Source organism: Bombus fervidus, chromosome 5 (genome assembly GCF_041682495.2).
Source record: "Bombus fervidus isolate BK054 chromosome 5, iyBomFerv1, whole genome shotgun sequence".
NCBI lineage: Eukaryota > Metazoa > Arthropoda > Insecta > Hymenoptera > Apidae > Bombus > Bombus fervidus.
The window spans coordinates 17060485-17087417 of NC_091521.1; the positions used below are offsets into that span (position 1 = coordinate 17060485).

A 26933-nucleotide genomic window follows, 5' to 3' on the forward strand; every position below is an offset into this window, starting at 1 on the left:
GGTATAATCGCGATCGAAAGGAGGCTGATCTAAATACGCGAATAAATAGCAAATTAGCATCGTATTGGACGATATTCGCCGAACAATTTAACTCGTCTGCATTGCCATTCGTCTTACGATACATAAGCTGTTCGAAATCTCGTTCGGTTATCGAACATTCCAACTTCCTCGAAACTTTCTTCGGCGTGTTATTCCAAAAATCTTCTCAAATACCGAGCATTCGAAACTTCCTCGATATTCCGTGGCGCATAGCCAACTCGGAGACACCGGATCACAGCGATTATTTCAATCACGCTCCACCCCTAAATATCGGAACTTCTTACTTTACAATTGGTGCACGCGGAAGGCGGTTCATGAATTACAATAGACCGAATCGTTAATTTCAAAGTGTTGGAACTCGAACGAAGAACACCTTGCCCCATTATCGGCTGCTGCTGTTCCTCAATTAATTAATAATCTTTGATAACCTATCGGAATATCGCTACTACCCTTTTCTTTCTACGACCAATCATCGATTTATAGGAGAAAAAAGGAAGGAAACGGATGTTTTCAAGGCTCTTTTACTCTCTCATCAAGATTCTTCGACCAATCGAATACTTTGTACGTTTAATTAACTGATAACCGACATTCACGATCGATATCACCGTTTTATACTTCGATTTTATAAAACGTAACCAATTACATGTCGCAAAATAACCCTGAAATTTCCAAAGTTAACTGTCGAAAACTCTAAAAAATTTTCTGAACGCATAATCGCAAAATGCAGTTGTACCGGGCGTTTATGACTCGCATTACGAGCGAGTCGCAAAGTTCGTAAATCGTACGCGATCTCGAGGCCGAAGAAAACGGTCGAAATAATCTGTACGAGGTGTCGAACGCCGGAGACTCTGAAATCTTCACGAATCAGCCGATTTGTATGCAAGATGCACCGTTTCATAAGGTCGAGGACGAAAACGATAAGAAACGAAGCTGTCGCGAATAGAATCGAGGCAGAGATGCAGACGACGATGGAATTTCCGATTCAGAAAACCGCGTATAATATTATATAGCGCGAATAACCGCGATAAATTAGACCCACCTGATACTGCGTTGCTATCGCGCTCAAACTTTGATTTACTTTCGATCCTGCCGGCGAAATTGCCAAGCTCTTCGTGTCGTGCTGTTAATTGGACCGAGAAGGGTTCATTATGAGTTGGCGCTGCTAGTTTTTCAAGTGGATTAAAAGATGCGTTAAACCTTTCCCGATGGAGAACTGATTTTACCCTCGAGATACGAAATAGGGTAATTTAAGCCTCGAGTTAAAACGTTTCTGATTGGTACGTCAGCGGAGACACGAGGTTTCGTAAACTGCGATCGAGTAATTTGAAGTTGGTTGGATAACCGCGGATTTTAGTACGTTCTACTTTGATAGAAGTTATTGGGATAAAATTTATGAAATTTTGTTCCGCTATATTATATCATTTCGCTAAGTTCACGAAAGTATTCGAAGTTCTGTCGTAGAAAACTTTTATATGCGTATTGTATGTGTTGTATAAAACGATTTGCGATTTTGTCGATTAAATGGAACGGAAGTGGCGGATTTTAACAATATCGATGAACTTTACAAGGGATTTATTACTATCGACGATAGCGAAGCAATGTGGAGCATACGATTGCAGATCTTGAGAGAGTAGAGCGTTCGTAAGCGTACCAAGTTAATTGGGACGAGAGCAGAGGACGTAAATTGAAACCGATGACGATGGATATCTTAGCTATTGACTTGGATCGTTTAATTAAAAATTTATCTTTGCAATTCGACAAGACAATGGGAACGTGATACTTTTTATGGTAACTGGTTCAAATACTTCCGTCTTCTCGGTAGATAATTTAGATTTATACTCTGGCGATTATATAAAAAGATAGCCAGCGTTGACTCTCATTATTGATTCACCTTTAGTTTGATAAAACGTTTTACCAACACTTTGCTGAAGTTCGCGTAATGTTACTTATACAGATTCACTGAAACGTTCAAATACTTATAGATGGTAGTGTATGAGAGTAAAAAGTTCTTATTGTTAGCCAGTTTTAAAGCTTTGATAAGCAGTATATAAGATTCTCTTTTTACCAACTCGATTGGTTTTTAAAGGAAGGTTATCGCCTCTGTTAGGAGTTACTCACGAGTCCTTCGTTCGTTTCTCTTTTTTATCGATTAGTCCGTCGCTATTCCAGTGCTGTTTCTCGCCTATACTTCGTGTGCACGAACGATTGGTTTCGCGAGTAATGACGGGAGCAGTGGACCGTGATTCCTGGCAATTGGCTGACTCAATACGCGCCAGTTGCATCAGTTCTTCTGCTTTCGAATCGACCTGACTGCACAGTACGCGAGCAGTTAAAGAAATTCGTGACAAACCAGCGAAATATTAGGTGGACACGATTTAAACGATTTTGTATGGTGGAAAAATGAGGCCAGAAGAGACTGAAATCCACTTGGATCGATTGGTTACTTTTGTAAGATCTTTGAAGAATATTGTATCTATTTAAAAAAAAAAAGTTGTGTCTAAGAGAATTCTATTAACACGTATTGTTATCTTAAAAGAGTTTTTGCTGATTGATTTTTGTTCAAAGAAATGGTATTGGTATTTCAGCGTATTATATCATGTACAGCGGCTGCTGAAGTTTTTAGACCAGTAATTCCGTTTTAAAAATAGAAATTTTCTTGCAAGAGCGTTTACGATGCTGTATTTTGTAAGATCAACGATAATCGGAGGAATACAGAGAATGAAGCATTTACGCGATTATACAAATGCGATTATTTAAAAATTATCGTTATATTTGATATCGTAATGGTGTTAAAATTGTACAACTTGAATGCGACACGATATAAGCTTCTAAAGTGAAACATCGTTTGAATTCTCGAAAATACATCGTTGCCAGTGTATAAAATTGCTATGACGAATTTTTAATTACGAATCAACCATTCTAACCACCATTGTGTTGATTGTTGAGTATTAGCGTTAGTAAAGCTGCGAAAGGACCGTGTTATGCAAATTGCACGTATACTTTGAAACCGCTGAAAAGCGCATTCCTTCGTCAATACAAACGGCCATTATATACCAAGCAACAAAGCGAGAGATGCTTCAAGTCCTAGCACTGTATGAAGCGTTCTCGTGTTCAGAGAACCAGACGCCACGGCGGTCGGAACGGGATAAAACAAACAGACAGGACAGACGCGAGAGAGAGTTGCTTCGAATGCTTGCGGCTGTCTGAACAGGATCCATGCCGCTTCTCGGCCATTTCCAGCCGGGTTCCGGTTGCACCGGAAATGTTACCAAACAGTTTACATCTTGGGCCTGGCCTTTGCAGCTCCGGGAACACGCTGTCTCCGTTTCAGAAGCTGGCAGGAAAAGGAGGAAAATAGCTTTTCCTTCGTTGGCCAAGGTTGCAACACGGCAATTCTTCAACCACCGTTCCTATTTCTCTTTCTTTCTTTGCTCGCTTTTTCGACCTCGATACGCCAGCAACGAGCGACTTCCTGTGAATAAAACGAGGCAACGAGGCTCTTCCGACGCGTCGTGGAAACGCGGGTAAAAATCCACTCGGCCGATGGTGATGCTGGAAATCGAGGAATCAAGCTGATGCGCGCCTCGACTTTTATGCTTCTGCCTCGCTCCCGTTGACGCCATTTCCAACTGGTGAATTTCGAGCAAGTTCCAGGAAATTACGGCCTGTTGCCGAGGCTACGAAACATTCGTTTCTTACGGACGTTTTTCGTGTACTTTGTATACGCGATTTCAAGGGCTTTCTTCGTATCGAATAAAAATGAAGAGAATTTACCATTCTTCTGTATTTTTTTCTTGCCGAGAAGTTTTATCGTCGTATCGAGCGTGTGGTTGTTAAAGTTAGTACTTTGGATAATTTTGCTTATATGACAAATTTAATGGTGCAAAAGTGCACGTAATACGCAAAGGTATTCGTATAGTACTCGTTATAATATTAAGCAGTACCCCTTAGAAATAGGAATTTGCATAACCAGCAGCGGTGTACATAATTATGGAGCGTCGAACCCCTTACGAATGCGAACACTTTTAATGATTATTTATAATTACCGAGAGTTTCACTCGAACACTTTTCGACTTGAAATTTAAGAGGAAAATAGATATACTTTGAGTAACCTAGAAAAATACACCGAGCTATGAAAATCTGCTTTTATGGAGGAAAAAATTCTTCGCTCTAATCCTAACGATATTTTTTGAAGCCATCGAAGACATTAAAACCTCTGCTGCATTCTCCTTCAAACAAAGATGCACCGATGTTTTATTTTCGCATCCCCTTCTGCAGACTTGAAACCGTACTTTTTAAAATGCTTTCCGTTTCACGTTGATACGATTTCTTGTCCCGAAGATATCGTCGAAGGAAACATCATTTTTGCTGTTCCTTTACGGCTGTCCTCTCTCGCGCTTACTGACCTGTCCCAAGCCTGGCACGTATGCAGTGGTCGGTGACAGCCGCCGAGTCAGCGTTTTTTCCCCCTACTATTATAAGGGCGACGCGTACGCATTTCCAAAGGAAAGAAGTGGGTCACGAAATTTCACCCACCATTCAACGCTCTCCATGCACTCGACGTGCTCCGATTTTCGTGCTTCGTATCTCGAAAACCGATTCGGATATCGACTTGTAACAAAATGCATCCTCGAGTGCCATGGTAGTGGTACGTACGATTTAGTCCTGTTACGGTGCTACAGCTCCACGGTATTCAACCGAGTGGATTTCGGTTTTAAATTTCGTCGTTCCTTTCGGGTGGATCTTGTAGTTGAAACTAATGCGGTATCGAGTGCCCGATGGTTTACCTGCTATTGAATACGCTAATGCTGCTCTTCACGGATTTCCCCCGCATATATCTCGGTCTCTTAGGAAATTTTCGTGATTTGAATATCCTTCTTTCCCTGAGAAGTCTTTAAACGTAACTCGTCGTATTATTAATTGCGAAAATGGTATCTTTTATTAGTTTTGCACGGTCCTTTTATCGTTGGTATTTTTCTTACTGTTGCGACTATTGCTCAGAGGTCTTTTATTTTATCGGTATTTCTGCTTCAGCGTTTTCGGTATTTCTTCTTTGTCAGAATTCCTTTGGCTATTATATTTTATTTCTGGAATCCTTTTCTTTTTGGTATTTCTTTCCTTTGGGTTTATTGTTGTTACTGAAATTCTGTTTTCAGTTATTCACATTCTAGTATTTCATTAAGTTAGAGAATATTTTCGCAAACTATCATTAAAGAGAAACAGGTGCGATAATAGATTATTTTCCATCGACAACAAACAAGGGGAATAATCGATCTCTAGCGTGTTTTAATATTAACGAGAACTTCGAGAGGAAGTGTCAATGTTCTTGCCAGGCAGAAAATAAAGTAATAATAGGAGCACACGTGGTGTGCTTTTAATTATTCATTGATAAATAAACGTGCTTTATTTCGCGGGTCAGCGCAGTTTCAAAGTATAATTAATGTTGCTACGCGTTGCTTGAGTTTCTATAGGAATATTATACTTTACGAACATTTACGCTGCACTTCAGCTGTGCATGTATATTTTTCTTAGAAGCACGTCGACGTTTCTGTCGTTATCTGTTCTCATTTTGTTCAAATCCTTCAACGTCGGACAATTCTCAGTGAATTAATTATAACAAGTACCAATTGTTCTATCTAAATGATATTTAACATAAAAATTGTAAAGGTTTGATAAACCTTTCATCGATAATCGAAATCCAAATTAAACCAATCTCCAGACAAATTGAATTAGCTTCAGGAACGTAGTCTAACTCTTTACTATAACTTAACCAACAATTAACAAACTATTTCATCAACTGACAGTATTTTTACCATTTTCCAGGTTTTACCATTTTCCAAAAATGTCAAACGAAACATCATTTCTTTTCATTGAAACCCATTTTCTCTTCTTAACTGTACACTAATCGCACAAAGCAAAGCGAATGAAAAAATACCAGAAATATCGCGATCCCATCGGGTAAATCCCGCCAACTATGAAAAACCAAATTCCAGTAGTTAAAGCCAAAAAGTGGAACGTCCAATCTGTACTACAGAGAGAGTCCAATAAAAAATACATTTTCGGTTCTCGAGGAATAAAACGAAGCCACGTAATTTGTCACTATCCACGCGAGATCAATACGCACGATTTTTTTCATCCCTCTTCCCTTTGTCCCCTGCTCCCACCCCACGTGAGATGTCGTACTATCTCGATCGTCGATCCGGTCGGGTTTGCCAGACTAATCTCTTGCCGATTAATCTATCGAGTGTCGGGTAGCCAGGATCTCGCCTAATCGCGACCGACACGCGATATTTCTGCTCTATTTCGAATCGATTTTCATCCATGCCGCTTGTTATTGTACGGTCCTTCGTCATCGTGGTCGACTCTCGCAATTTGTCTTCGACACGGCCGAATGTGTTTAGTTTTTGGAAAACAAGCGTTTAATGCTCATCGGAATTCCAGATTATATCACTGTGTTGCTGTATTCTGTAATGTGTAACACAAAGCAGTAGAAAAATGAATATTTTATCGGAGAGAAAGCCTTTCTCTGAAAAACCGAATTAGGAAAAATGTGTGTGTTCTTTTTTTTATCTTTCCGCGTTCTTTCATTTTCAGTCCAATTGTAATTTTCTAATGTTAATAAGTATCTCAAGTTCTTAAAATACTCTTACCGATACGCGCGATTTATTGTTTCAATTGTACATGTTAGACATCTTCCTGAAACATTGCAAATCTTGTTTGTTTGCCAGAATGAGTGCAAGATTGAAATAGAAAAGTTGGAGGATAGTAGGAGGGTTAAATGAGCGAGACAAAGATCCTATTTTATCAAGAATTACGAGGAAATATTATATAAGAGACGTTCAGGAATATATCAAAGATTAAGTCTAACTCTTAACTCTCGCAGTTTCTCTCTAATACGAGGCAGAAAGTTTAATTTTTGACGTCGCGTTCGCGTGTTTTATAACGCGTAGGATAGAGGAGAAGAAAGACGAGGCGTTTCTTTAGAAATAACGCGTTCGTGTGTCTTTTTATCTTGCTGCGAATAAAATTGCACGGAATAAAATTCAATTCGCTCACCCTTGCCATAAGGAGCAAGTAGAAGAAGGTTCACAAGCGCAGCTCCAGTATCGTGTCCAATCAACGTGATTTTTGTCGGATCGCCTCCAAAAGCAGCGATATTTTCACGTACCCAGCGTAGTCCCATAGCGATATCCTTCAAGGCCAGATTTCCACCAGATCCTGGCGTTCTGTCTGGATACGGACGAGTCCTCAAGAAACCTGGAGCATGGCCAACCATACTTGAATCTACCTTATATTTTTATCAAAGAAATAGCATAATATTGTACATATTTCTTTGATAAAAATATAAGGTAGATTCAAGTATGGTGTAAAATAAATTTTCTTTTCCATTTGAGCAAAAATTTACTCTTATTTCTATCTTTGAATATATCTTACTATTTATTCGCAGATATTAATACATTTACGAAAGTTATGTGTATCTGATGAATCATTAGGAACTTATTAACTAATTTAAAACCTTATACGATAAAGAATCTATATTCGATATCGTCGAAGTGGTCACCATTTCTAAGAAAATTCTACACCTTTTTAGCTTTCTCAAGCACTGAAACCATCGACAGCGCATAGACAAAAGACTGGGACGAAGGCAGACCATAGACAGTAGATAGGTGACGATGGCTTCAGGGCTTTCAGTCGTAGGGTAACACTGCTAACCTGCTGATCTGGACCAACTCAAATTATATTCCTATTTGTACTTACACTTCTGTATTAAAATATGTTTTCTACTTTACAATTTATCCACGCGTCCCTCTGTTCACACATCTAAAACCCTCAACAGTAATCTTCAACTGTGTGATATTGTTGAACTGATCACCACTTCTAAGTAAACTCTAGATCTGGTCTTTTTAGTTTTCTCAAGCAGCGAAGCCATCGACAGCGTATAGACAAAAGACTGGGACGAAGGCAGACCATAGACAGTAGACAGGCGACAGGACTTTCAGTCAAAGGGTAACACTGCTAACCTGCTGATCTGGACCAACTCAAATTATATTCCTATTTGTACTTACACTTCTGTATTAAAATATGTTTTCTACTTTACAATTTATCCACGCGTCCCTCTGTTCACGCATCTAAAACCCTCAACAGTAATCTTCAACTGTGTGATATTGTTGAAGTGATCACCACTTCTAAGAAAACTCTACATCTGGTCTTTTTAGTTTTCTCAAGCAGCGAAGCCATCGACAGCGTATAGACAAAAGACTGGGACGAAGGCAGACCATAGACGGTAGACAGGCGACAGGACTTTCAGTCAAAGGGTAACACTGCTAACCTGCTGATCTGGACCAGCACAAATTATATTCCTCTTTGTACTTACACTTCTGTATTAAAATATGTTTTCTACTTTACAATTTATCCACGCGTCCCTCTGTTCACACATCTAAAACCCTCAACAGTAATCTTCAACTGTGTGATATTGTTGAACTGATCACCACTTCTAAGAAAATTCTACATCTGGTCTTTTTAGTTTTCTCAAGCAGCGAAGCCATCGACAGCGTATAGACAAAAGACTGGGACGAAGGCAGACCATAGACAGTAGACAGGCGACAGAACTTTCAGTCAAAGGGTAACACTGCTAACCTGCTGATCTGGATCAGCACAAATTATATTCCTATTTGTACTTACACTTCTGTATTAAAATATGTTTTCTACTTTACAATTTATCCACGCGTCCCTCTGTTCACGCATCTAAAACCCTCAACAGTAATCTTCAACTGTGTGATATTGTTGAAGTGATCACCACTTCTAAGAAAACTCTACATCTGGTCTTTTTAATTTTCTCAAGCAGCGAAGCCATCGACAGCGTATAGACAAAAGACTGGGACGAAGGCAGACCACAGACAGTAGACAGGCGACAGGACTTTCAGTCAAAGGGTAACACTGCTAACCTGCTGATCTGGACCAGCTCAAATTATATTCCTATTTGTACTTACACTTCTGTATTAAAATATGTTTTCTACTTTACAATTTATCCATTGTAAGGTGTTCCTTTGTTCACATACATCTAATAACTTCAACAGATATTATAATAATAATAAGATTAATTTTATATACTAAAAATAAATCTTCTCTTATTTATTATTTCTATCGTTATCGTAATTTATCGTTATTCGGTTTCATATCATAAAATGATATACAATTAAAATACGATTTATATCGCAAATGAGATCTATTTTTTTTCATCGTGCTTAATTCCACGACAAAGTTATGCCGGATATCTGAGTGCCGTTCGATTACAGGAAAACCGATACCATAGGGAACAGTTTGTTTCTACATTCACGAATACCGTAATTGAATATACTAAAGGAACCGTAAAATATTAATCCGCTATCGGATGGATTTATACGACCGTTGGACGCGCGCAATTATAACGTTAAATAATGCGACCGTGTCGTTTGTGTTTCTGCCATAGAGCCGTGCACGTGTGTACGTTTCGTTTGGACAGAGTTTAACGCGGCAAATGAATAATGAGCAAGCTTTTGGGGAATAAGAATTCATCCGAGTTGGATGAATTATTTATTCGGTGTTCCTGCTTTATTTGTGTTTTCTTATTTATCCTGCATTATTCATGAGAACTTACAGTTTTTTACTTTCATTTTACATTTTCAGTTTTCGCGAATAAAAATGGTGTTACGCGAATACACGTGCTTTTTTTCTTCGGATTTTACGTGCGATCGATTAAGGAAAATAATGGCAAAGCCTGCAACTCGAATGCGTCTATATGTCGTCGTTGCGTAATTTTGATATTACGTGTACACGTATCTGAATCTCAAAAATGTTGTCTTGGCTATTTATCATCGCTGTAATAATATCACCGTGGAAAGAAGCGATTTATTCGTTGATTAAAAATGATAATTCTTGTTATATGTATAAAAATGATACGTACCTAAGATTCCAAGACGATAATTAAGGGTGATTACTATGACGTGTCCAGCGCTTGCCAAAACGGACCCATCGTAGATGTTTCCCGTTCCCCATTCGAAACTTTCACCGTGAACGTACACCATCACGGCGTATGGTGCTTCTAGTCCTCGAGACCCTACGGAATTTCATAATTTCAATTCTGAAATCTACTATTATTAATATTGCGATTATATGTGTATCATTATTAAAATATTTAACAAAATCTCGATATCTCCTCCCTATATTAATATATTTTGAAGAAATATTTTTGACGAAGCGATATAATATTTCCATTTAACGATATCAATTTAATTAACGAATCACAAGCTGATTCGTCGAAGAGATGCGCGAGTCAGATCTTTAATGCGTAACGTAACATTCGATTTACCTTGACAACTCAAGCCATTACCTCGTTATCGAGATCAATCGATCTTACAATGATTTATTACCATGGTAATAATCCGGCCTGCATTCACGTAGCGCATATATTTCGAAAACACGTCGTTCATCATTAACGCCACCTCCAAAAGTGTCCTTCTACCGTGAAACAACGCGTAATTAAATGATAAGAGATCGTTGGGCGATTTCATAAGGGAAACTCTCAGACCGAGGAAGAACGACGAGCAGGTTGAATTGGCTGGATTTAAATTCATTAGACGCAAGGGGTGGTTTTACGTCCGGAACAGCGTGGTGTCAGTTTGCTCCAAGTGCACGGCTTGTTACCCCTAGTAATGGTGAGTTACGTTGCAATAACTTCTGCATTTCTCCACGCGTAGAGCTTGTGTTTATTAACTTGGAAAATATAATTTTATTACGTTACATTTTGCATGTATCCTTTAACACATTTTCAGTATTAAGAAATATTATTCATATTTGTCTATTCTAGATTATATGGTTTTATTGTAATTTTATGTGTTCCTCTTTTTGTAAAGGAATCGAAGTACTACAGGAAAGAATAGTTTTCTTCCTTGAAACAACCAAACATTTTTACTTTGTGCCAAGAATTATTTCGTCTATTTGATTTAGGATACTACGATAATTTTCAATACCCAATAATCAAAATCTGTTTTGTCGTAATAAACGAAGAGAAATTTATGACAAATTCAAATATTACATTAACTCCGTGTACATACGTATATCGATTTGTTCACGCTTACAGGAACCTGTACGAAGTTTATGCACATAATAAATTCCTCCTATAACCGCAAACCGTATCATAAAAACTACCATCAAGTACATCGTAAAATAAACTCTGACGAGTATGTAAAATAAAACTTCCAGGCAAACTAAACTGAAGCATCGTATATACCTTCAAACTCAAAAATCATTATCGCGTGATAAAAAAAAAAAAAAAAAATTCCAATAGGAAAATTCCACTCTGTTTCGCGCGAAAAATATAAATCAACTGTATTCTCGTTTCTTTCTTTCAGGAATTTTTAGAACACTAGAAGAGATTCAATGGTCGATCGAAATCGATTTTCTGCACGATTAATTCCGCCTGTTATCCGTTTACTTGTCACCGTAATATCACGTTGGCCAGGTATCGTTAATCGCGCTCCAATCACGGCCAAATCGCTCTTTAACCGGTTGCTATAGCGGAAACGGACGCGAAGCGATTAGCGGGCGACGACGGTTTTATTGGTTTCGTCGAAAATTCAATTTCTCTATCGCGTTACAATCCGCTCGACCGATTTAATTGGCAGCGGCTCGCCTGATCGAAAACGGCGAAACAACAACGGTGAAGCTCCCTCGCGATTTCCTCGATTACGTAACAACCATCCCCCTTTCCACCCCAACTTGTGTTCCATCGTGTACGAGGGAGAGACACCGGTGGAAAAAATTCGGCTAAATCGTTGATTGGGATGATACACGGTTTGTGTGGTGAAACAGAGGGAAAATAAAACGAGTATTTTGCTCGTTATCGTGAACCGGCTTTTTTTCCGAATGGAGAGGAGACCTGGCGCGGTAATGCGTGGTTGATTAAGACCAGAATTGGCCACGACTAAGATATACCGTTACTCTATATCTATTTACGATGTATAATTCCAACGAGAGTCATATACGTTATACGCGTGTTTGCATAGAAATTGCATTTCATGTAAAAAAAAAAAAAAGTGTTCTTGTAATTTCGAGTATTTCCATTGTATCTTGTTACTAATTCTTATTTTCTCTTCTTTATACTTTTCTCTTGTTTATTATTACTTCATCTGCAATCTACTTTATCCCATGTTGAAACACGTTATTACATAACAAATGCGTATTTCCCTGCCATCAAATTCCCGGGGAAGACCACGAAAGGCAAACTTTTAATTCCAATCTCAACTTTTCATCGTGCAATTTCGTCCTCCGTGTTCACACGTTACTTCTCTTTTTTCTTACCATCGAGTAATCTATAGATGCGGAACAAGAGTAGTCATTCGTTCAGAAATACGTCTAAAAATAAGCAGGTGCAAACTCTTTGGAGTTCAGGGGAAGCTCGTACAAAAACCTTACGTTATAATTAATTAAAAAAATTTGCTGTCCATACGGAAATTATTTTTCACCATATATCCAAGTATTTGTCGATAGAAATTTATTAAAAAACTGCAGTAAATTGCAGTGAATTTTCAACGCTGACGTAAATTCGACCGACGTGAATTTGCTCTCGTAAATTCGACTACGACGTTCATCGAATGATATACGAGGCGGCTTTTACTTTCGCGACAATACCAGGCATAAAGGTCGTAATTACTTGGGAACTAATTACTCGAGGAAGTAACTTGTTTCGTAATATCGTATTATTCCATAAACAGACGATAGGTGGCAGGCTCGAAATTTCCTGGCCGTGTGTTATTAACGCGTGCTAATTAATTACGAGCATTACACCGGGAATCTTGCGAATATAAAGGCGAGATTCGCGCGTTTAATTAGATACTTAATGCGCGACACATATTCCCTCGTCTTTCCTTTTATTCTCCCTCATTAACGTTATGTCAGCAACTCGTGACGTTTCCCTGGCGTTTTTCCGCGAATGTTGGATATAAGTTTGTTAATTACGCAATGAACCAAAAAAAAAAAAAAAGGAAAAAAACAACAGACAGAAAGTAGAGGAAAAATGGAAAGAGGAGTTCCAGAGTGTTACTTATGAAAAAGAGACAATTTTTGTGTTCCAATGTAATAAAGCGCTTTCCTGTGATTTTTTTCAACTGTGATAAAAACGTGAATTGTCCTTTTTCCATATAAAAGTAAAGTTATTCGGTTATTCAAACAATGCGTTTCACGATTAGCTGCAAAAACATTGTTTCCGCTGTATATTCTAGACGTTGACATTTCTTTCTCAACATCTAGAAAGTAATAAAATATAAAAATGATTAAAGTAGGCTTGTTACACAAGTAAAAACAAGAAGAAAGGAAAGGAGAAACGTAACGCAGAGTTTTCTTCTACTTACCACTGCCGGGTATGTACAGGTTCAAAAACAGGCAGTTCTCGCTCTGGTTGGTCAGGAACATGTACAAACGTTTCAGCTGTTGGTATCTGCCTAGAGGCATTTGCAACAAAGCAGCTGTGTCATTGCTGATGTCCGGAAAGTGCTGGGGGCAAACCGCGCCGAAGGAATCCGCCAGTTTGATACCGTCCCAGGGGATCGGCGATATCGGTGGTCGAAAACGTAAATCTCCTACGGGAGGTGCCGCGTACGGTATACCCCGGAACACTTCTACGGGATCTAAGTGTCTGCTGTTCAAATCCTGCGACAGATACACGAGATACTATGTATTGCCAGAAAATATATATCAAAGGAATGGAAGCTTGGATGATTTTATCAACTTCACGCACGAAACGCCTGTAACGTATGAGATGTTCGGTAATCGAAGAAAGTATTTACAAATTTGTAGATATCTTATGAAAATAGTAAAAAATTTCTAGTAGAAAAGTTAGTAAAGCTAGTAAAGAAAAGTAGCGATAATTTTAAACTGTCTATTATTCGTCACTGTATACGTAAGTTTCCAATAATTCATAGATACGATCCTGAAATCACATTCGCCGATAGATGGGATTTTCGATTAGCTATATGAATTTCGACAGACACTAATAACCACAAAAGTACCTCGTTACTTGAATTCGGTGTGCGCAGACCAGATAGCGAGATCTCTAGCGGTAATATCTCTACCCGGGAACACACAGTTAGATGTAAATCCTCTATTTTATGTACATAAACGTGGCTCGGATGTTCCTGTTCCGAAAACTAATTACCTAATTACCCCCTGCGTTTCGATTATCTCTGCTTGACGAGAAGATCTGCTGGATTCCCGGCAATCCACGGGAATCGCAGTTTGTCTCATCGAACGATCGATTTCTATCTCTCCTTTCGAACAACCAAAACTTTCTTTTAGGAAGGCAGAAATTTGACGAAAAAAAAAACAAGAATTATCGTAGAATTTTATTTTTTAATTTAATAACTAATAGTAATTTAAAGATTCGTTGATTATCGAATACGTTTTCAAGCTTTGACAGTCTATTTTACCATTACACTATGCGCTACTAAGCTTTTCTCCGCGCTATGTATCGTGACTTTTGCTTCGCTTCGACCAATATAATTACAATGCCGTATCGAAGTTGAAATTCAAATGACACATGCAATTTATAAAAATTTTCTACGGCAAGTGTTTGAATACTTTTGCGAGCAATTTTACTCGTATACATATATGCATATTCGATGCTATTTCCACCGCTTTTTTCACACTCTCCGCATGTTTCTAAACGCCTATGTATATTTATCGTGGATACATGAAACTATGGATACAAAGTTGAGGTACAAACATTTTTATTTCCAATCAATCGCTTCAGAGAACGGTATAAATTCGCGAGACGTTTGCGTGTGGCCGTTAACGAAACTCGATAATTGCTTTCGCTAGATGTAATTGCCCAGAGAGAGAGAGAGAGAGAGAGAGAGAGAGAGAGAAGGAGAATGGGAGAGAAAGAAAAAAGAAGAAGAAGAGAAAAGGGATGGAGAAAACATTGACATTCTTGGAAGCAATTATACCAGAAGGGCTAATAAATCTCGTTTGGTGCGCGTCGACGTTAATTGCACCTCCGGTTGGTGGCCGTGAGAGGCGAACTTTCGCCTCTTCTCTTCCACCCCTATTGAGAAGGACGATGGAGCCGCATCGAGTTCAAAATCACGAATTCCCATTAACTGGAGGATTCGCGATGTTACCCTGAGAATGATAAAGAGAGCAAGCTGACAATGTTGGAAAGACGTGAAAAAAATTCTTGCCCCTCGGCCTTGTTTCTACCCTTCAGCCCTCTATAATTATGGCATTTTCTATCTTGAACGCTGTCGAAAGGAATTTTATAATGGAAGATAAGTTTTTATCGAGGATTTATAATATCAGTGTCATGGAACTGATATTGATAAGAATGTAATATACTACGAAAAAATGAAAAATGAAAGAATAAGATAAATTCGTTTAAAATTATTTTTACATCATTCCTGTCCACTTTCCATTTTCTACTTAAGTAGGGCATTTCAATGCTTGGATTTTTTCACCATTGTCAATTTGACGTCCAAAAATAAATTAAGTTCAAACGAATCAAATGCTTTCTATCTTTATCGTCTTAATTTTCTCCCTTTCTTTCCTTGTTTCTTTATTCCACTTTTATCCTTCGTCGCTTCTCTTTTATCTTTCGCTTTTATTCAGCCGCTGTCTCTGTTCTTTCTTCGCCGTTCTTCCCTCTGGTTTTTCCGATTGTGAAAATATTCGTGTGCGGAAATTCTATAAGCCCGGTAATCAAACAGGTCCATCAAAAAATAACGCTTTTCCATGACGCTCGGGAACAACGAGAGCTCGATGAGCAAAAATATACCACGCATATCAATGCTCGGAAACTGACGACTTCGCGTTAATTTTGAAACCACGAGCACCGATTAAGTTCGGTTCGCGATTTTATTTAAAAAAAAAAAAAAAAAAGAAAAGAAAACACGCGAAGAAGAGAGAAAAAGGTAATTGTAATGGGAGCGAATGTTCGATTGCGGGGAAAAATCGACGAGGATGGAGAAAATATTTAAATGAAAAAAAAGAGAAGCGTCCTGACGATTCGATTCGACCTCGTTCGCGCTTGTGTTTTCGAGTCCGTAAAAAATTAACGACCTTCACCTGGCGTTGCAGCGTCGACAATCAGCGTTCGTGCTGGTGAAAACGTCTATGAAGCAACGTTGTTGATGCGTTATTTATTCCCGCGGGGTCATTGATTTCCCTCGTCGTCGCGCGATTGATTTCTGTTGGTACACCCACGCAATTATCATCCCTCTCTGTTTATTCTTTTATCTTGGCTCTGCCTGTGCTCTTTCTGGCCCTTTTTTCGCTTTCATGTCGGTTTGTTGCGGAACTTTGATTCCAGGAAAATCGAGCGCTCGATGCGTTGATTTTGAAGTTTGTGACGAGTCGGATTCCGATGTTCTGGTTTACCATCGCTGCGACACTTGAAACGCATAAAACGCGGAAGAATGTGTTGTAAAAATGGTCGATTAAAATATTTTACGAACGCGCGAAAAATAAGATGCTTTAGAACGATATTTGTATCACTTACTCTACTTACTAGTGATACGTCTGATCGTAGATGGACTTATATCACTGTTACAATATTGTTGCACTATTTTCTCGTTTAATGTATTTCAATTTATTTCGTTTTTTTTTATTATTTGTTTATTATTCTTATATTTTCTACAATCCATTATAAAAATAAGTTATTGTAATTTTACAGAAACGTTTATTAAAACGCACTCATTGTCAAACGAAATTGAAAATTAAATAGAAAAACGAACGGACGAGCGGTAATGTTAAATATAATTACTGGAAACTTTTATAAATTCGGCGCGTAATTAAAATTTTGAATGCGTTTTATACTAAAATTTCATAAAGATCAGAAAATTAAAGGGATTTGTATGTATATACGGTAAAATAAATTATACGCTCGCGTTGGCACGAAAAGCTGAAACACTATTAGTGATACGAGTTTGCCTTCATTCGGATAGCCCTTACATGTGATATAAAAGCGCTTCCTTCTGTACTTTTTAACCCGCGAATAATTTTTGAAAACCATTGCGAGCAAAAATTGACGCCAACTCTCGCGGTATTGAAATGAAAAAATTCCATTTTGTGGTGACGAGACGAGAGAGACCCGTGAAAAATCCCCTCGAAACGACCATACAACAACGCGTGAACTATCTTTCTAAAACGTTCAAACAATCGCAATGGACAGCCTCTTTATTACGTCAATTTGAAAAAATGCATATTTCCACGGCAATTTCCCAGTGAAAAGAGGTGTCGTCCCACTCGAGTACCAACGACATTAAAATAATTTTCGAAATATATTTTCGCGCCAATATCTCGCGAGCCCGCAGGAAAACCACAAATATTTGCGCGCTGTTGTGCACCGGACGAAAATATTTCATTGTCCTCGAGAGGGGAAAAAATGGTAGAAAAAGAAAGAGGAAGTGGAAAAAGCAAGAGAAGAATAACGCTGAAAGCTCGTATTAAAGCGCGAGAGTAAAAAAAAAAAAAAAAAAAAAAAATATAGCGCGCGCTTAGTGCAACTTGGACTGCGTAATGCGTTCATAGACGCACGAACGCGTCGAACGGTCGTGCTTAAGAATTAAAGAGCAGATCTGGGCCACGGCGATAAATAGATCGACTAGAAAATCCGAGACGGTGCTTTCTTAGTTTATGGAGAAGCTGTACTTATGCTGCCCCGCTTCGAGCCGAGCAATTTTCCGCTAATGCCCTCATGAAAGAAAGAAAGATCTCGTACACACGGCCCGTATCCTGTGAAATTACACTGTTCCTCGAGATATGGTTCCGGCCGTATTACCCTCGAATTCTCGTAAATTTAATTCCTTGGGGAGGGAAAGTCGAACTTCGTGAGTCTAATGGAAATTGGAGACGGTTAGAAAAAAAGCTCGAATACCTTGGGAGGAGCAGAATGATTTTGCGTTAAGGAAACGGTAAGTAGCGTTAGGTGACCTTAACGTAAGATCCCTTAAAAATCTACTTTTCTTTCTTTCTGACCATTCACCCAACTTTTTATTATTTTGATTAAGCTTATAATCTTCCAACTCTAAAAATTCGTTCTTATTTCAACGATCTTTTAATATCATCTTTTCCAAACATTCTAATTACCTAATTTAAAGCAAAATCCTTTAAAAAATGTACCCTGTTTTTCTTCTTTTACTCTCTTTACGTCTTAAAATTCAATCTACGATTGCTAAACTTTAAAAATTCTTCTCTCCTATTTTAACGATCTTTCGTACCTCTTAATTGTCCTTTCCTTTATTAATGATCATCGATAACTTCGCTCTTAAATTTCTTGAAAGACGTAAATCCTTTCGTAACTCATTCGCGATACGATCGTGATTCTCGGTACGATGCAAATGTTCCACCGAAGCATAAAAGTCCACGCGAAGTAGCCACGAGTTGTGAACGCGTCGCTACGGAAAATTCGACGAGACATTTTCATTTCCACTTGCAAGTCACTTTATCATGCATAAAATCTCAGCGATGCGACAGCTTCCCCGACTGTACCGCGTGTCATCAGCAATTGACATGTAAACTGTTAAATATTTTATTAGTAGGTCATAGTTACTGGCAAGCAACGTTCAACGTGTATACGATGTCCATCGTTCCGGGTAGCTAACGTAATGTCATCGTTCCGTAATTATGTTGGTATTACCGGCCGACCATTATTATTGTCAGACTGCGGCATGTGCACCGTGCACATATTAGACTGTTTGAGCGACGGACTAACGTAACTCCGTAATTACCCCGTGATTAACGTAATACGATCGATAGGAACGAAAAGCGTTATTCGCTATGAAATTATGAACAATTTTTATCGTGAATTACGAAGTATGGTATAATAAAGCGTTCAGAAAGTGTGAATTTATCGAACGGTTGATAAGAGTTCGTTTTTATTTATAAGTTGTATATTTCCAGAGAACTAGAATGATTGGTATATGTAGCAAGGTTGTTCTCTAATATGATATATTGGGTTGGCAACTAAGTGATTGCGGATTTTGTTATTATCACCTAATGACAAAATCCGCAATCCAATAGCAAAACGTGTTATTTAGTTTGAATATACGATCAATTTTAATACCCATGTCCTCGGTCCTTCTTTCAGCTACTTTAGACTAGTGAAATGTTAGGTGACAATGACAAAATCCACAATCATTTAGTTGCCAACCGAATCATTTTAAGTATTATACTTTGTGAATATACACAGGTACGTACGCAAAGGTTCACGGAAAAATTCGACTACGTACTTGAAAATACCTTTTACGAATATATCGGGCGTGTTATAGGAAATATTTTGAAATTACATTAGCATTGTTATGAGACTATAACGACATATTGAAACTACAAGCTATATAGTATTATAGATGCAAGTACGTACTTGGCAGAGATCAAAAAAGTACTTCAACAGTTAATTATCCATCAAGTTAATAAACCTGGATATTCAGTGGGGTCGTATTAGAATAATCTCCTATCGATTATCTGTTCTCTCTAGTTGCGATTATGCAAATTCGTCTATACGTGACAAGTTTTTAAACTTGATTTTGTCGAAAATGCTATCTGCAATGTAATTTTGTTATTCTTGATTTTCGTTTCTACCTATAGAATTTTCTTGTCCGCTATACATCGAATTTATGACAACGGTATGTACCTTAAGTTTGTATAGCGTAGCCGAATCAAGATCCAGACAACACACTTATTACAGTCTTTGTCCTTTCGAGCATCGTAGGAAAGAGAGATACGCAATCCGGTGTATACGTGAGGCGACTGCCTAATCGGCAAATCATTATAATTCCTTTTTGCAGGCGGCAATTTTGCCTCGAAACCATCCGCGTGCAGACGTGATCGTAATTCTCATTATCGCAGTGGCGCATGGAAAAGTTTCAACCCCGTCAAGCGGAATTCGAACAATTCCTGCTGGCCAGGACTGACTGGCAAAAAAATTGCTTCGTCCCGTAATAGATCGGGTAAAAGAGAAGAGCGTATTTAAACGAGGGGTAGCTGATGAAGAAAGAAAAATAGCCAACGAGCTATAACAGAGTCTTCAGAGTATGAAGAGGGACTTGTTAAATAGCAGAACGTGTTATTTAGCTTGAATATACGGTCAGTCCTTAGTTCTTCCTTCAGCTACTTTAGACCAGTGAAATGTTCGTTCCTTGCGTTTGTGTTTTCAACCGAAAATATTATGTACACGGTTGAAGTATCAAAGAGAATTGTTTACCATTTTAGGCGATATATACGTAAAAATTTAATAATCGATTTAAAAATGGATTTAAACGGAAAATTTCAACGTTTTAGTAGGATTTTTCCGGTGTATAAATTTTTAATATTCCAATATTTCACACTAGAAACGTCTATGGGATGTTCAATATTAATACTTAATACGAGTGCTTTTAAAAAGCTTCTGAAAGGAATTGGTAAACAGAATTTTTAACTACGATGATCAATAATACTAAATTTTCAAAGAAAATCCATCGTATTTATCGTAAAACAACATCATAATACGAAAACACTGTTTGGTAGGATACAAAAATCTAGAGCAAATTCTAAATCTGTCACGTATTATTCGCTTCCCTTACGATCATATTCTTTGGTTTACATCTAAAAAAAAAAAAGCTTACCAAGCTATTTGTCGAAGGCACGTAGAAAATTCTTATTCTTCGTGTCTGAAATTCACTGTGCAAAACCAACGATAGCCGTCAGAAGGTTAGGGCGGTTTCGAGCAAAAAGAATCAACGAGAACGGTGTCAAATCTTGCGCGATTCCGCGCGGAACGGAAACGAGGGAGCGCGCGGTCGTTCCGGCTGAACTGCGGACCCGTAATTTACCGAGCGTTTTTAGCCTGGCCAGTCCCGTTGGATGGATGGATAACGAGAAAAGTTTTTCGCCCGGGACGCCTGCTGGTCTTTACATTACGCGCTGCAACTCGCTCGTTTCTCGTTCGCCTGGCTCGCTCCATTTCGCGCGATTGAGTGCTACAAGAGGGAAACGTCGCAATGTCAATCGTTTCGCTACGTCGGCGTAGCGCGTTGCTCTACCGATCTGTAAATACGATCGTTTCTAAGGGAAGATTTGCGAGAACGAGCTTGACCCGTTATTCGTTATTCATTCCACGATCGTCATTCTTTCGCGGTTGAAAAAGAAAAGGTAGCAGAGCGATACGTTTGTTCGTCAGAATTCTAATTTCAAACGAGTCTTCCAAGGCAGCGAAATTCTGAATTCGCTCTTGTCTCTGCTACGATCTTTGAATTTTTATGTTTCGAGAAGATGTTTAACGTAAAATTGAAGCGAGAATATACATATCGATAATAATAATTTTTATTTAGTTGTAACCGAAGATATATTTTATTGCCAGAAAAAATATAATTGGATGGAAAATAAGTTAAAGAGTGTTGCAGGATTAAAAACTGTTTGACTTTATGGGACACGTAGCGACTTTAAACTTTTGCTCGGTGATATATAAAATTCACATTCGGTTTATAATCTCGAGTTCGTAAATCAGTTGATCTAAAAATATCCGATAGCTTGAAACTTCAATGGCCGATATACTGATTTTCTATCAACGATCTCAAGTATTATCGAGCAAGCGTTCGAGTGCTCTACGTTACCCGATATAAAAGAGAAAGATTTAAAATTCAAAAACGACGATGCTTGCTATCGCTTGAATTGCTTAAACTGGCGGAAAGAGGGTCGGATAAAAGATTGAATAAAAGGTACTCGACAATCGGCGGATACTTTTCACGCTCGCGAAATTGGCTGTCCGCTTTCGTCACAGTACTGGATTGCCTATAAAATCATTCGACGTCCATCGATCCTTTCCCTTGTCGATATGAATATCTATTAAACGCAATTCACGTCTCGCAGCGCGACGCGACGTGGCGATTGTCGCAGTAAACGTCAAGTTGGCGTCGTTTTTGCCGGTTGATTGACGTCGTAAAAATCCGACACGAATATTTCCTTTTCAAATGATAGACGCGACGACACCGATGTTTAAAAAAAACAATTCTCTGAAAAGCACACCTTTTATTTTGTATACAAGCAGAGCGATGAAGTGTCGTTCGAATGAAAAAAAAAAAAAAAAGAAAACAAAGAAAGGAATTGAATGGAGGATAATTGAAATGAACCGATGAGTTTGTCTGAATGATGGAAGTAATATTGGTGAACTAAATTATGGAAAATATTTATTACAGCGCTGCTGTGTGTGGATATGTATGACACCTGTATTCGGTATGTTATTTACGTTTTATGTTTTCTATATGAAAAATTTTGAAAACTCTACAAATGCAATTAGAAGTTACCGACGTTCTACTGTGCTAGCGAACGTAGTTATTGCGTGTCATTGCAATCCAATTGGCGAACTGTGATAAATATTTGGCTGAAATCGATAGACATTTTGTACGAGAATAAATTCGTTAGGTAATGGAATTATGTCACGTGGAATTTTTATTGTAATTCGAAATAGCGGTTGGACAGGATCTCGAAAAAGGGGAAATGTAGGGAAACTTCTCCAAGTATTTTAGTAAAAGAACATTTCAAATACGTATGTCAATTATCGCGTCAAAATCATAAAATCGATGTAAAAGACTGATTTAGGAAAACTATTTAATCTACGTGTATATTTCTTGATCAGAAAAACAGCGTGGAAATTTTACGTTCATTGCTAAGGTGTTTAACAAATTAATTTGTTTCACGAATAAAGAAGTTACAGATCTAGAATCTTAAGTATACGATTTTATATGGTTTCCTATACTAATCAGTACTATAATATATACATACAAGGAAGGTAGAAGACTAATAGCTACGCTGCACGTTGCATTCTACTGATTTATACAATAATTACACACGATGTCCTACGATAAACCAAGCATCCGTATCATCTTCGAAGATTCCAAAAAAATCATTTTCAAGATCGGAACTTCAATCCTAATTTCCATCACGGTTCGTTCCACAGGATCAGAGCTACGAGAACGAACAAAAACGACTAAAAACTGGCTGCAAGAAAGTAAGACGTTTGGCGGTGGAGAGAATTTTTCCAGTATCCATATTCGCGGTCTCGGATTCATATTTCCACTGCATCGGATATTCAAACTCTATTCCTAGCCCAGGTAACCATTTCGTTCGATAGTCTCTCCCACCCTTTGGGGCCAGTGTGCTTCGCCGCGCCGCTAAAATGGCAGAAATCGATGTACTCAAATATTCCATGAATATCGCGGCAAAGATTTCTGAGCTTAAACGCGATGCGATACATAGTTATCGCGTTGGGAAATTATTTATACGATCGCATGCTTTACGACCAGGATACAGTGAATCTGCTCTCTTTATCGAGAATCCACCACCTTCACACAGATTTTTAACGCTTTAACGGGAATTTTATTCGCCGATTGATCCAGTTTTCGTGACGCAATCTGCGTTACAACGGACCCTTTCAGGCTCCCTACGTGCACAAGGGTTATGTATTCAATATGTAAACCATCTGATAGTATGATCGATCCTTCCTCCTTTTCTGTTTTATTTTCATTCTTCGGACGTACGAGTTGAGAAAACTTCGAATACGTTGCTTTTTATCTCCTACTTGATAGTATCGAGAGGGTGACGTTACTGTTGTTTGGATACTTGGATCTGTCCAAAAAGATGGAGTCAAAGAACAGCGCAGGGGAAAGATTCTTACTTCTGCGACAACTCGAATTTTGAGAATAATCCTGGTTTTAAAGCCAAGCTGTTAGAACCGAAACAAATACGTCACATATCTTTTTAACACTAGAACTACCGGCATTTGAGACGTAGCTATCTCTACCAAAACCAAAACGACTGGTCTTTAATAAATACGTAATAGTAGAATATTTTTATATTTATTGATCTGTTATTATCTTACAAAAGGAACTCCGTGTTCTGAGATCATAAAAACTATATAATAACAACTTTAATAATAACGATAAGTAGAATAATGAAGAATATTCAGTACCAAAACCTTCGGTAAAAAGAATATTAATAGATGTTTCGAAACAAGTTGCCTGTGTCTTTAATTGGCCTTAAATTACGACGAAACGTGATTTCATCGTTAATTTCAAAGCTTTCTGTTTTCCGTACTTTAACAACCTTCTCAAATTTTATAAAGATACACTCTCAATAATATATGTTTAAACTTGATAACGATACAAATATTCGATAGCTCCAAAAAATAATTAAACGATGGATTATCGTATGATAGGATCGTATTGCTTAAAACATTGCCCATCCGTTTGGCAACCCTTGAAATCGATATTCGGCTGAGCCACAGGCTCGTTTGTTCGGACGAATGACTTTCGAAGAGAAGAAAATCGATACATACCTGAAGAATCCCACGTATCTGTCCGCTCTTGGTCTCGACGATGCGCGAAGCGTAGCGGATCTGCGTGGCAGCTCGCGATACCTCGCGACCGATCAACACGAGGATAATAATCAACACGAGGCAGCTTTTCGATCTGCTCAAGGACCTCGTGACCAGCGGCCTCTTCCTGGCCGCCGGCTGGCATGGCAAGAGCATGACAGCATTTGCTGGCGGCCACTCGAAGCGACGCCAGCAGCATAACCGTCGAACACGACTTCAGCCACGGCCTCGAAGGTCTGCCGACCGCTCGCCGAGATCACCTTCGCTTAATTCTAAACATTCGAAATAATTTCGCTTTTCAACAAATATTTTGTTACGTATCGGTTGTCGTATCGATTCTTTTTTATTCGCACAGGCTACAGCGTAATTGTGATTCTGTACCAACGATATTCGACCTTCTTCGCGTCATGACACACGCAAACTAATTACTAGAACTAGTTACCTGCAGTAATAATGATTTAATGTACAATATAAAATTGTTCCATATAGTATGTCATAAAGCCTAACGTAAGCTACTTTTTCATAAATTTTCCCCATAAATATACTTCCAACTGCACTTACGTCAACAATTAACTAAGATCATCTTCGTTCCACGAGATGCTCGATTTATTTGAAAAAATAACCCGCGGCAATCCTCTCCGCGCGTCTTATAACTCCGTCAAGATTGCATCGAGAGATTTACCTCAGCCGTCACCGGAAGCGATACAATGTTCTAGAGGTACTTTCAATCAGCGGGACGAGTCTCGAGTTATTTTGTAGGCCATACAACGTTCTTCGCCAACGAATCGCTTCGTAACTTCGTTATGCAAAACGTCTTTGAGTAGTTGCAGCTCGCGTGGCCCGCGGCTGAGATCCAGCCAGCCACTTCTGCTTCTTTTTTGCCTGTTCCTACCTTCCTTTCCTAACCCACTCTTTCCGCTGTGCAAGTTAAATTGCACTCAAAACATCCCTCGAACACAGGAGGGAAGAACATGGCCCAGCCTGAATACTTTTTTCCCGCTTCCATGAGAATTCTCCTGGCTGCACGATCCTGGTCGTGGTTCTTTCCGAAATCGACGTGGCTGTTTCCGAATCGCTAAAACCGAGCGGCGATCTGAAACCAAGAGAAGGCGAACGTGAGTCCAGTTCTATGTAGAAGAAGGGATGTTAGGGGGGAGGGAGACGAGAAGCTTGATCAGAGGGATGCCCTGAGGGAAAGCAAGTTTTCTCGGAGCAATCAGTGCCACTCCATGCCTGTCTTTTCCATTGGACCGCCATTCTCATTCTCAACTAGCTGCACATATCTGCACTATGTTACTTTCTATTCTCCAAGCTGCATTTCTCTATTTCTTTTTAAATAAATCTCGATAATTTGAGATTCGGAACAACGCGTGTTCGAATTTTCAATGAAAGTCGAAGATTCTGGTAACTACGGATGTTAGACGCGGTTACATCGGTCGATGTCGTTACTAAACGCTCAAATTTAGAATTTTGCTATATCGGTCCTACCGACTGTACGTAGGCTTGCAACGAGCAATCTTTCGCGCTGCGAGATAAATCTTTAAGGCTGACAAGCTGCGCCGGATCGTGGTGGAAGATTGGACGAGCTTCGAGCGAAAAGAGCAAGATTAGTCCGTACCGGATGCTTCGTTTTCTCATAAGTAGCGATTTCAAATTTTTCAATTTTCAATTTTCGCGACAAATAGACCGAGGATATTTATGCAAATCTTGATAAATATAATTGAAACATTTACACTTACTAAATACTTTTACTTAGAACGAATATTACATTTTATGTATTTTATATACGTTCGTACATCGCGTACATTTAGTGCAGTCTTGCACCTTTAACTTTTCCATAAATGCGCAAAACTCCATAGTCTAAAGATAACTACGTAGAATCCTGTGTGTGTATTATAATGTGCTTATTTTCATTCGTGGTTGATTCTTTGTAAATTTGGATTTCGTACGTATGAATAAATAAACTTAATTATTTTATGGTAATTTGGGAAATTTAAATTGGATGTTTTTAAGCCTCTGTAATATTTTCCTTTGGCAGACGAGAGGAAAGTAGGAATTATAAAGTGGACAAACGAGAAGTGAGTGTACGTAATTAATAATATCCGTACGTATTCATTAGTTGTGTATCGGTAAATGAGAACTGAATTCTACGTTTCACAGTACAACAATTGTTAATTGTTTTAAATGTCAGTGTTTGAACAGGAGGCGAATTTTAACTGAATCGTAATTTCAATTATTAGAATGCTTCGAGCCAGATAGATTTACAGGCGATTCCGTAAAAGCTTTCGTTCGAGCTTTTTCTCGTTACCTTTGCAAGCCTGTCATTACATAATTAAATTAATACAATGCGATCCAAATAAAGAGTTAAAGAGTTAAAAAAGAAAGGATGTAACAATCAGGCACCTTATCTTCTCTTCATTATTTTCCTCTAATTAAATAATTAACTCTCCCACGGGCGATAGGTCTTTTTACATTCAGGAAGTAATTTCTTTCTCTTTATCCTTGCTTGTAATTTTTC

The 26933-nt window shown here is 38.5% G+C and overlaps 2 protein-coding genes and 1 long non-coding RNA gene across 18 annotated transcripts in view; 1 reads left to right on the plus strand and 2 right to left on the minus strand.

Moving 5' to 3' along the window:
* Usp (retinoid X receptor ultraspiracle) overlaps positions 1–26933 on the plus strand; it is a 144903-nt gene that overhangs the window by 87232 nt on the left and 30738 nt on the right. The window lies entirely within an intron of this gene.
* LOC139987508 (uncharacterized) overlaps positions 1–26933 on the minus strand; it is a 252164-nt gene that overhangs the window by 85949 nt on the left and 139282 nt on the right. The window lies entirely within an intron of this gene.
* Nlg-5 (neuroligin 5) overlaps positions 1–26933 on the minus strand; it is a 355394-nt gene that overhangs the window by 16579 nt on the left and 311882 nt on the right. For 8 of the 9 annotated variants that reach the window (XM_072003813.1, XM_072003815.1, XM_072003816.1 and 5 more), the window contains 5 exons: positions 25098–25508; positions 24377–24687; positions 13428–13725; positions 9983–10135; positions 7096–7296 (listed from right to left, as the gene is read on the minus strand). In XM_072003813.1, the coding sequence (XP_071859914.1) occupies positions 7096–7296; positions 9983–10135; positions 13428–13725; positions 24377–24571 (847 nt within the window). In that variant the 5' untranslated portion in view covers positions 24572–24687; positions 25098–25508. The other variant, XM_072003819.1, reaches the window with a different exon arrangement.